General features: G+C 32.5%; 1 protein-coding gene across 4 annotated transcripts in view; it reads right to left on the bottom strand.

The window, feature by feature from the left end:
- Positions 1–4,212: 4,212 nt before the first annotated feature.
- LOC145311806 (uncharacterized) overlaps positions 4,213–12,495 on the bottom strand; it is a 36,542-nt gene continuing 28,259 nt past the window's right edge. Inside the window, exons 17-26 of one of the 4 annotated variants that reach the window (XR_013876796.1) lie at positions 12,362–12,395; positions 10,965–11,080; positions 10,213–10,315; positions 9,159–9,406; positions 8,398–8,474; positions 8,167–8,225; positions 7,139–7,220; positions 6,350–6,535; positions 4,751–6,116; positions 4,213–4,363 (exon numbers count right to left, since the gene is read on the bottom strand). Coding sequence is in view for 1 of the 4 variants with exons in the window: in XM_080150795.1 (XP_080006921.1) it covers positions 6,059–6,116; positions 6,350–6,535; positions 7,139–7,220; positions 8,167–8,225; positions 8,398–8,474; positions 9,159–9,406; positions 10,213–10,315; positions 10,965–11,080; positions 12,362–12,395 (963 nt within the window). In the remaining 3 variants the exon portion in view is untranslated. Of the gene's footprint in view, positions 6,117–6,349; positions 6,536–7,138; positions 7,221–8,166; positions 8,226–8,397; positions 8,475–9,158; positions 9,407–10,212; positions 10,316–10,964; positions 11,081–12,361; positions 12,396–12,495 lie in introns of all 4 variants that reach the window. The other 3 variants (XR_013876797.1, XR_013876795.1, XM_080150795.1) reach the window with 3 other exon arrangements.

Here is a 12,495-nt window from a genome sequence, read left to right as displayed (position 1 = left end):
AATGTCTGTTGCTAAGCTATTTCATCCTGCAATAAAACTATAATCTCTTCTAATGGTTACGCCCCAAAAGGCCTCTAGGGGATAAATGAGAAAAGTGGAGGGGATTTATTTCTAGATTTCTCTTAGGAGGGTGGAGGTACCCTTGCAAAATTGTTAAAAAAAATACCATAGACCTCGCGGTAGGCGACTCCTATTATATATATGTCCAGGTTAGATTTTTATCTATTTTTAAGTATGATATATTACTTATTTTTTGGAACTAAAAAAATTGGGGATTCGACAAAACCTTCCCTCTGTTTGCTTGTCTTGCAGTTTTCTCTATAATAATGGCAATAAAATGTAGAAAGAAAGGCGTTTTTGGGCATTCAAGATAATAACAATAAAAATAAATGGCAGGAAATTGCGGCTGCTCTGTCTCGCTTCAAATCTTTGGTAGATCCAATAGATTTATTATCCTAGATGGGCTGTAAGACACAATAATCCGTCCAACTTGAAAAAGTGATTTCTATCAGACAACAAATTTGTTTATTTATTTCAGTTTTCAACAAATGCCACAAAAAACAGTTTTTTTTAAATATTATTGTTTCGACTAAATGATTTAAATGAATAAAGGTACTAAGAAAGAGAGGGAATGTCTGATTGAGCCAATAGGAGAATCGCATCGGTACATACATTTAATTTCATTGGTTGAAATTTTGTACACATCTTGTTACGAATGCATGTTTTTTTCATTTAATACATCGATAAAAGTCAGCTGTAAACAGTATATTTTCTTAGTAGAAAGCTTTGCGGAATCAGAATTAATTGCCCAAAAATTTCGTTTAAATTTGAAAGCTTAGTAACGAGGTGGATTCTTAAAAAAAAAGTTAGGCTGGCTACTCGCTGGTGAGGCGAAATTATTTTTGTGAAAAATCCTCCAAAATCGAATAAAAAAATTTACAAAAATTAAATAAAATCTTAAAAGGGTTATTAACATATGATTTTGTTTAATTTTTGTAGATTTTTAATGTGCTTTTGGATGATTTTTCACAAAAATAATTTTGCCTCACTATCGAGTAGCGAGTCTATAATTTCTTAAGAATCCGCATCAGCTTGAGTCGAAAGTAAACAATACTTTTGTCTGCTAGAAATGTTCCTTCTTAGATTTGACGAAAAAAGGGTTCAGAATATGCTTCTATTCTTCTATTTCTATTTTTAAATGCAACTTGCTCCCAAACAGCTGGTTCTCACTGGTCCAATTTACTGATTAGGAATCTAAATCTGGTATATTTATTGAGTGTAGGCAATCTTGCAAATTTTGTATTACAATTATTTTTCCTGATTCTGGTCTTAATGGCAATTACATTTTTGCATTTGTAAATTTTATTATCGGCAGCGTAGCTACTTTATATTTTTTCCAATGTCTGTCCGTTAACTACAGTTTCAATGGAGGGGGTATATTGGACTGTAAGTTATACTGGTACCAAAAGATTTATTAACACGTTCCATTCCATTCGTTGGATTAACTCTTTAAAATCTTGGTTGGTGGAAATAACTTATCAACCTGTAACCGTAATCTTGTTTGTCATCATTGGGGAATGGGGATGCACATTGCACATTGTCTTATCCCATGAGAACCCTGCAAACTTATGACGGCACTGAACAGTAACAATATGTCGACGAGATTTGGCTTTTACAAAAAGAGGTACTGGTCATGTTTGATATGTTAAGGGGGGGGGGAAGTTTGTACAGTTATAGGAAATGAAAATTTAGTACCAAATTTTGCCCTGGCCGTTTGGGCCTATTTTAATAGTTATCAACCTAATTCTTTTTGTAAGCTCTCTTATATTATTGGATCTACCTGTAAAATGTTGAAAATTAAATTTCGGGACTTTCCCTCTAGGGGCCAGTGGGGCAAAAGACCCCCCCAAACACTAAAATTTTAAGTTATGAGCTTATTTTTAAAGATATCGAGCTGATTTTTTAAATGGAACCTTTGTTAACATAGATGAGTTGGTTAGCCACCCCATATTTCATTTTTGCAATTTACTTCTAGGGGCTTTTGGGGTAAAACAACACCCCCAAATACAAAATTTATAAGTTTTGAGCTAAAAGCCCCTAGAGGTAAAGTGCAAAAATGAAATATGGGATGGCTAATCAACTCATCTATGCAATAAAAGCTTCTATTTAAAAAATCAGCTTGTTATCTTTAAAAATAAGCTCATAACTTAAAATTTTAATGTTAGGGGGGGTCTTTTGCCCCACTAGCCCCTAGAAGGAAAGTCCCAAAATTCAATTTTCAAAGTTTTACAGGTAGATCCAATCATATAAGAGAGTTTACAAAAAGAATTAGGTTGATAACTTTAAAAACAAGCCCAAACGGCCAGGCCAAAATTTGATACTGAATTTTCATTTCCTATAACTGTACAAACTTCCCCCCCCCCTTATTAAAGGCATCATAATAATAAATTTGTCGAGGTTTCGTGATTTTAATTCTAAACAAGGAAAATATTTCAGAAGTAACGCAGCATATGCGTGGATGATACAAAAAATGTCGTCAATTTAGGTAGCAATTTCCTCCCAAAGAGTTTAGCCCGTTAAAGTCCACCTTGAGCATAAAAATATTGTTGAGGATCCAAGTAATTATACATCCATTCGCACCATCAACTTACGTATAATACAATATTATAAAAAATAAGACTGTTATTAAATTTTATTGACTTGCATATTCAGTAAACGTATCGTTTAATCGTTTCTAAGAGAGACAAAAGCATTTTGTTTGAACTTACAATATAATGTCGTCTGTAATGCGTACTTGTTTTTGGAATAAAATAGTTGGTTAGAAACTGTCTAGAGGCTGTATTTCTGACCTTCTTTAAATGACTGACGAACAGTAAATTGTACTATTGATTTATAGTAACTGTGCTCCGATTTCAAGTAAGTTTATTCAAGAAAAAAAACCAATATGATTATCATACAAACAAGGGTGACAACATCCATAAAAGCGAAGCACTGAAACGGTAGGACAAACGGACATTAACACTTGTATAGTATCTGAACTGAATAACAGAATTTAAAAGTATAAGAGTCGAAGCAAAATTGTAAGTAAATATGTTGAAAAACTGCTTGAAGCAGGATAATATTTATGGACATACTTACATTTTTGGACTTGATTATAGAGTTGCTTCGCTTATAATATTGTTCTTTGTTGTCCCAGGAATCAATATACCAAAAATCAGATCAAACGGATAATTAGAACACTTGAAAATTTGTTGTTAAAAAAGTAGAAAAATCAACATGTTTAAAATGGACGTACGGACATTCTGGTAATGATTATAGAGTTGCTACGCTTTCTAAATCGTACCCAACTACTACAGGAATAATCATGCAAAGTTTGAAATCGATAGGACAATTCTAACATGCCTAAATTAACGAATAAAAGCTATCTATCTCGGACGGACGTACGGATGGACGGACCGACCCTAATTATAGAAAAGCTTCGCTTTTAAAAATGATTATTCCCAATAATCCTAGGATTCTGTAACATAACCAACAAAAGAATTGAAAAATTAACTCACAAAATATTGTTTTTTTAACGGACAAAAATTATTGTTTAGTTTGAACATACTAACTTTCTAGGATTAATAATAGAGTTGCTTCGCTTTCTAAATTGTACCCAACTGTCACAGAAATTATCATTTCAAGTTTAAAAACGATAAGACACTTCTAACTAGGGTTGGCAATCCCAATCCGGCATCCGCCCAATTTTTGGCCAATTTTGGAATCCGAATCCGTTTTTTAGTGGCTAGGCTAAAATTAGCATCTTGGGTTTTATTTGGTCCGAATACATATTTTCATATTTAACAGTCATTTTGACCATTGTAGGGTCTAGAAATAGAAGAAAAGGTACGGTGAAAATATGAAAACACGCAGCTTTAGATTCTGCCTAGTACCCGGTAAAATTTAATCCATTAATTAATCTATTTTTTAAAAGCCTTTTAATATTGCTAGAATCCGGAATCCGTCAAAAATAAGAATCCGGAATCCGCGGAGAATCCGTTTTATTTTTGGACGGATTCTTGTAAGAATCCGAATCCGGTCCAAAAATAAGACGGAGTGCCATCCCTAATTCTAACATGCTAAGATTAACAAAAAGAATTATTCTTTGCGGACATTATGACGGATCTACCCCAACTTTGGTAAAGCATTGCTTTTCAAAAAAAAACAATAAGATTTAGATTTGATAAACGTTTATTTTGATGATATAACTATTTTTAATAAATTGATATTTATTTTATTTTACCGCAATGCGCCACCAGTTTAAGTAACAAACAGAAATAGAACAACATCGTCAGGATTTGGTCCAGTTCACGATAAAATGTTCCTGGGATCCATTATTTCCAAAAATATATAAACGTTAAAGGCTACTAGTTGCCAAACGGCTAAATGTACCATTGTAAAAGGTATATCCGTATATTGATATAGGCGGTATAAAAAGGCCTACAAATAATCCTGTATAGCCACTATACAATAAAGCACTTCACATAAAGCGCATGGCTATAGAAAACCCGCGTAAAACACACATTTATCGCGCATTTATGTGCGCTGCAGGATAACTGTGCATTATTAAGTATTGACCATTCCAGATATTTTAGTAGGCCTACTTAGTATTTGATCCAGTAAAAATGGTGTGCAAACATAATATGTACACTCACTCGTCTGAAGGATAGAAGAATTAAAAATTCTTTTGATTTTTGGAAATAATCGAAACATGTTCTAGCGAACTGTACGTGGCTCCATAGTCACACCGGACTTTAATGCAATCAAGACATTTTATAATATCAACAAAAAATCTTTCAACTTTTTTAGTGTACATGAATTAAAATGAGATACTTTCGAGGAGAATTTAAAATACTAAGCATCTGAATGAATATTTTTTTAAAAGGGTAAACTTAATGTTTTTTTTATATATAAAAATTCCTTGATAGCATTTAGGAGCGGCGTGTATATATCATACACCCCAAAAAAGACATCTTTTTTGGCTTTAAAAATCTTTTGATATTATAAAACAAATTTTAGTCTTTTGTCAAAAAATTATTGTTTTAAGGGGTGTAAAATTAAATAAGACATTTTAGCGGTTACTTTTTTTGTAATAAAATACCATCGTAGGACATGCATTGATAATACATACAATTAGTTTCAATCATAATTCTTATATTATTTATAATAGATATTAGATTCTAATAGAAAATTATTACGTACATAAATATAGTTTGTACATTTCTGAGACTTAATAACACATTTTTATTATATTTAATCCAAAATCAATAATAAAATGTTTTTTTTTACTTATTCAAATTATAAATAACCTAACCTAATACTATTAAAAAAATAATGGAACAGATTGTCAAGTATGTTTAGTCTTTTAGAAATTAACAATTTAGTTTTTACTCAAAAATTTAAAAGACCTATTTAATCAAATAAAATTTATATTTAGGTACAATACGTACAATAAGCTCATAAAAAATAATATATTATTTTTTTGTCTTTCGACCAACTTTGTATTAGGAAAAAGTACATTAAAACTTTTTCATTATTTCAATTTTCTTGATTTATATCTTGAAAATTTAGGTTGTTATTGTAATTTCCCCAAAATTTAAAGAAAATTTTATAAAAAAAATTATGTTTATTTTTGATGGATAGATTTTAAAGTTTATTTAAAGATGGGATAAAACTTTAATTCTCATGAAAGATTTAAACATTTAGAGTTTAGTTTTATTTTTAAAATTGTTAAAATGTATAACATTTAGTGATAATATATAGGAAATTTAATTTATTGTTTTATTATATTTTATGTCTTGCAATGGAAAAAAATATATTTATTATAAGTTGGTATCCTGGTTTTGTTGGAAAATGATAACCATTAATTTATTTCATGTTAAAATTCTGGTTTTAGATCATTTTTCAACCCCAAGTATATGTATGTTTAAAACTCTAATTTCTTTTCCAAGTAGGGAACCATGACCGTTACTTTAAACTTGAAATCATACACCTTTTTTATTTGGGAACCAGGTTCTTTTTATTTTTGTGATTGATTAAAGAATTCTTCATGTATGGCTGCTTCGAATCCTGGTATACTGAAAAAAATATAAAATTACTTTCTTTCAACTATAAGGTTTCCAAAAGGAGATTAATTAAATTATTACCTGGAGCTAAAGGCCTAATTTTTTGGGTTACTTTTCTCTTAAGGTAGTATTAATCTTAAGGAGGTTTTAGGCTAATTTCTTGAAATTTGGCAAAATCCATTGCGGCTAGGGGTGCATTGTTGATAAAGTAAAAATTTGTAAGAAAATTATTGAAAATAATGTACCTTGAGACCATATTTTGATTGAGCTGAACCGAATTATTCGCTTGTCCTCCGTGCTGACCTACTCCGCCCCTCGCCTGACCTGGCTGTTGACCAACTCCACCTTGTGTCCCTCCCCTCGCCTGTCCTGCCTGCTGAAGGTCCAAGTCAAGGCTCCGCCTCTGGTGCAGTTCGAGATCAACTCCACGCCTAATAAATAAGAAAAACCCAAAGTCAAAAGTGTTGTAGAAATTTAAAAGTACGAGTTTAAACTAAATTTCCCTGAAAAAAGACAAGAATGATACTGTAGACTATTTTTATTGTGCTTGGTCTGCTAGAAGAATAAACAGATAACGGCATTCTGCGCTAAAGATTAACTAAGATAAGAAAAGTTGGTTCTAGTACTCAAAGTGTTCCGAAAATTTTTAATTTTGTATCTATTGTCACAACCTTGTTTCAATGGGTAGAAGCAACCCCCCGGCCTCCCCCCCCCCCCCACAAATATTGCTACTACTCTATAAATCGATATGTAATGTATGTAACACCATATTTTAACCTACTCTAACAATATGGTCCTTAAGCGGGCTAATACAACGATATCTCCTATCCAACCCTTTTAACCTATCCCTTCCCCTTCTACTAGAGGAAAGAACAGACCAATAAATAAGGACTATAGTAGCATCCTAAATTTCCACTGTCATAATATCCACCTATATTATATCCATTACTCTATAATACATTCCTTTACAACCCCAATTTCCCCAATATGTCAATGCTCTAAATTTAAACTATAAACTTCCTTTTATTTCGTACCTCTGTTGTTGAATGTCGAGCTGCAGGCTTCTTTGTCTCTGTTGTAAGCCAAGACGAGATGTAACTATGGGCTGTACTCCACCTAGTTATTATAATTATATTTAAATATACTTTTGGTGCACATTGTAAGTTAGGTTAGGTTAAATAAAGGCTATAAGAGCCCCTTAGGTGCTTAAATATAGTTTTACCCTCAAATAAGTTAGATATAAGGGGATGGGGAATTTAGAAGTCTAAAGTCACATATACAGTGTGTTTTTTTTATGACAACTTTTTTGAAAACAATTTTACCCCACTTATAGTTATCAGAATTTAATGATTAATGGCTTATTTTCTTCGTCTTTTAATGCAATTAATAGAACAACAAAAAAATATTTCAGGTTTTATTTAAAAAGTACAGTAAAATCTAAAATTCAAAACTTAGGGATCAACATATAAAAATGGTTATAGTGCATTTTTCTTTAAAAAATTTTATTTTCTGTAGTCGACTTTGGGGGGCCAGTACTCCCTCCCTGGTTGAGATTCAATTCAATTCAATTCAATTCAATTCAATATGACCTTCAAACTTTGATATGTTCTAGTACATGTCCCTTATAGTATCTGTATACGTTTTTAGCTCTATATCTCAACTTTGAAGTGTTAAGCAGCCATTCTGGCAAAAGGTTGATTATTTGAGCATAAGAAAAATGCGCTGAAACCATTTTTAGATGTTGACACCTAAGTTTTGAATTTAAATTTTACTGTACTTTTTAAATAAAAACTGAAATATTTTTTTTGTTGTTCTATTGATTGCATTAAAAAACGAAGAAAATAAGCCATTAATCATTAAATTCTGATAACTATAAGTGGGGTAAAATTGCTTTCAAAAAAGTTCTCATAAAAAAAACACACTGTATAATAAATGTAATGTGTCCAATCATTTCAGCTAAATTTTAAAGTTATAATATGACGATTTCAATGAGGCTTACACGCGAAAGACGCACGGCTGCTGGGCCCTAGACCCCCCCCCCCCATTGATATGATTTTATTACCTTGATTCATTAAATAACCAGAAGTTGGAGTACGTCCACCCATCACTAACAAACTACCACTGAAAAAAACATAAATTTACAATTAAAATGTTTTTTTTTCAGAATTGTGAAACAATAAATATTTTTTTGTTAAAGGTAAACTCATTAAATTTTTTAAAAGATTTACAGCAAACTGATATACTATTAGGTAGTAATGATAAAATTCTTGTAAATAATGTGTTGAAAACTTACATTTGATCATTATTAGGATAAGTATCTAATGTTGGAGCCATGGTGGAGCTTGAAGCCATTGTCATGTTTAACATATCCTAAATTATCAATAACCAATATTAGTTTTCATAAAAACTGAGGTCTTTTTGAAATAAAGAAAAATTATCGGATCGTGGAAAGAAAACGAAAAATAGGGTTTAGTCGTATTTTCACAGTAGCTTTTGATAGGTTGTTTTTAGGTTAGGTTAGGTAAATATTAACGATTGCCTCGCAGGGTTAGGAAATTGGCCCCTCAGGGTTATAACCCCACGAAGGGACTAGAAATAAGAGAAAAGCTACTGTGAAAATACGACGAAACACGCTATTTAATTTTCTACACAAATTATCTACACACATACAAACCCCATAAAACATTTGATTTCCTGATAATTTCAGCAAAAAAAAAATATTTGAAAATGTAATGAAAATGGACCATATAAAAACATACATAGTACCACTATCAAGTATCAATTATTGCACTGCTTCAAAAAACTGAAAAATAATTTCCAATTCTTTTGATTTTATAAATGTTATATATTCGTAAAGGGCATACAAATAGCTTAAAACCATTCGAAGACCTAAATCTAAAAATAATAATGTCCAAAACCTTCCTGTGGCCCATTTGAAGATTCCCTGAAATTGAGAACTCAATCGGTTAAGTAGTTATTGATATCTTAAGCTTCAGACAAAAATTCCTTACTACTTTATATAATAGGATAATCTACTGTTGGCAACTTGTTTACCTGTGTGATCCTTTGTCCCTGAAGCACCCCCAAGCGTCCACCTCCCAATCCTGCCCCATTAGCCACTCCCCCCCTGGCTAATTGTTGATGTTGTCCACCCCCACCCACCAGCACTCCTCCCCCACCACCACTTATCAGGTGTGGGTTGTTGTTGTGTTGTGGCGAGGAGTATGAGCTGATGCTTGCGTGTTGCTGCTGTGTCAGCTGATGCTCACCAGTCAATTGCTGTTGCTGCGAAACGGCAAACTATGATTTCAGTAATTTTGCTTACAATTAAATTGAGAAATAAGTTTGTTGTAAAAAAGAAAAATTTTATAAACAGTCAAATTTGAAATTTGCGAGTTCTCTAATTTTCTATTAAAGAAACATATGTACTCAAGAAAAAGAGTCAAAGAAAAAAATGAAAATATATATTGGAAGAGTGCAATAAAATGCGAAAAACTAACAAAAAGAAATTTAGCAATGTGCCTTTTTGCATGCATGTGGCTATAACGTTTTACAAAGCCACAGCAACTTCACTGCCGCGGGAAATCGGAATTTTTTTTGCCGATTCTTAAAAATTCCACAATGAATGCATAAAACAACTGTTAACACTTTCTTTAGTTGTCTTGGTGTAAAAAATTGCACTTTCGTTTGCCCCCTTTAAATAAGGGAGTGGGGAGTTCTGAGGTTATGAAAGATAAAATCATTAATAATTTTCCCAAGTTTTAAGATTTTTTGGATAGGCATCCAGGTGGTCTCTGTACAGGTAAAAATAAATTTTTTTCTTTATAGAGTTAGAGGTCAGCTTATGAAACAAAATATGAATGTTTTTTCTTCAAATATGTGAATAACATTAAAAAAGATGCATATTTTGCTTTATAAGTTGACCTCTAACTCTTGAATTTTTTTTTTCATTTTTACCTGTACAGAGACCACCTGGAGGCCTTTCCCAAAAATCTTAAAACTTGGGAAAATTCATCATATAGGAATGATTTTATGTGTCAGAACTCCCCCCCTCCTCCCCCATATATGAACCTCTTTAGAAATAAATTATGAAAAGCAAAACATTCCTGTAAAACCGCAGCGGATGAGACCTGCGGCTGGCTGTAGATCACGTTTGAGAAGTTGGTACTGGTCAGGGAAATGGCGGGAAATGAGTACACAGAATTGCTTCCCTGAAATAAAATAGATAAAAACTATTGGTTAAAAGATTTAGACAGTGCTAGTTAGAACCAATCAATCAAGAGCAAAACATGTATTTAAGCTCATAAACCCAAGACTGAGGCTTAACACGTAGCGCATCCGCTCGTTGTATCAGCCCAGCACCGCGTAATAAATGAAGATGTTAAAAATGTTTCCTAGTGAAATAAGGTGCGCAAAATCATAGGGTTGGTTGTTACTCAATACCCATTGAGCGCATGAGCGCGTTATACCGCAAACTAAGAACTAATTCCCGAAGCGTCACATCGCCACCAAAGGATGATTGTAGCCAATTTAAGTTTTAACACAAGGCCTTACGAAAAAAATGTAGCCAAAACCCACATAACCAGGGATCTAAAGGGATAAGACATTGGCCGATAAATTTATGTACATCCCCAATGATGATACACAAAATTACCCCTTTCGTAGACTAAATTAGTTGTTTTAACATTCAAACACTCATCTTAACAAATCAAAATTCACTGAAGTCCCCAAGGATGTTAAGCAAACGAATATAAAAACGTTAATATAAAAACTTTGGGGATTAGTGTAATAAACAGCCCATTGTCCCCTCTCGCTCTCTCTCTGCCGAAAAACAGCTGTAAAATTAAAAGAAATTATTACCCCGGGTGCTGGCACCCCCGAATGGTGAACACTGAAGGCTGCTGACGAGGTGGGGGGAGGTGGTGGCCCTTCCGCAAGCGGGAGCAACATATCTGCTGATAGCAGGGGGAGGCCATCTGAAAAAATTAATTAATGATATTCAAGAGAACATAATAAAATATCTAGTGAACTCAATAATTTTATTTACCCAACAATGATTAAAATTTTCTATTATTTAATTTTCAATAGGTAAAAAATCATGCTTTTGTGTAAAGGGGGGGGGGGGGGAAGTTTGTACACTTATAGGAAATGAAATTCAGTACCAAAGTTTGGGAGGGTCGTATGGGCTTGTTTTTAAAGTTATCAACCTAATTCTTTTTGTAGGCTCTCTTATATGACTTGATATACACGGAAAACTTTGAAAATTGAATTTCGGTACTTTCCTTCTAGGGGCTTGTGGAGCAAAAGACCCCCCAAAACACTAAAAAAATAAGTTCTGACCTTATTTTTAAAGATATCGACCTGATTTTTTCTTTATAATACTTTTTTAACATACCCGAATCAACGAACCATTACAGATTTCATTTTGGGACTTTCCTTCCAGGGGCTTGTGGAGCAAGATACCCCCAAAACACAAAAATATGGGGTCTTTTGCTCTACAAGCCCCTAGAAGGAAAGTCCCAAAATGAAATCTGTAATTGTTCGTAGATTCGGTTATGTTAAAATAGTATTTTTTTATTATATTAAAAAATAAGGTTGATATCTTTAAAAATAAGCTCAGAACTTATATTTTTAGTGTTTTTGGGGTCTTTTGCTCCACAAGCCCCTGGAAGGAAAGTCCCAAAATGAAATCTGTAATGGTTCGTTGATTCGGTTATGTTTAAATATTATTTTTATATAAAAAAAGCAGGTTGATATCTTCAAAACTAAGCCCAGTACTCATATTTTTGTGTTTTAGGGGTCTCTTGCTCCAAAAGCCCCTAAGAGGAAAGACCCAAAATGAAATCTGTAATGGTTCGTTAATTCGGTTAAGTTAAAAAAGTATTATAAAAAAAATCAGGTCGATATCTTTAAAAATAAGCCCAGTACTCATATTTTTGTGTTTTGGGGGTCTCTTGCTCCACAAGCCCCTAGAAGGAAAGTGCCGAAATTCAATTTTCAAAGTTTTCCGTGTATATCAAGTCATATAAGAGAGCCTACAAAAAGAATTAGGTTGATAACTTTAAAAACAAGCCCATACGACCCTCCCAAACTTTGGTACTGAATTTCATTTCCTATAAGTGTACAAACTCCCCCCCCCCCCTTATCAAAATCAAAGACTTTCCAGTATTCATTTCAAAAGGAAAATTTTTAATTCTTACATAAGTAATTATAAATATGAATTTATATAATTAAAATGATAAAAAATTAATTTCTACCTTCATCATCAAGTCTTCTATCAGATAAATTACTCTAAAATTGATAAATTTATAATAATAATTGTTCTAAAATACTGTTACACAAGTATACTTTACAGTTTATTTTATATTATGACATATTTAGACTAAAATAT

The sequence above is a fragment of the Acartia tonsa genome, chromosome 2, assembly GCF_053477335.1.
Source record: "Acartia tonsa isolate MP-2025a chromosome 2, ASM5347733v1, whole genome shotgun sequence".
In the NCBI taxonomy this organism is placed as follows: domain Eukaryota; kingdom Metazoa; phylum Arthropoda; class Copepoda; order Calanoida; family Acartiidae; genus Acartia; species Acartia tonsa.
The sequence above is the reverse complement of the archived record's forward strand: the minus strand, read 5'-3'. Positions and strand labels throughout refer to the sequence as shown.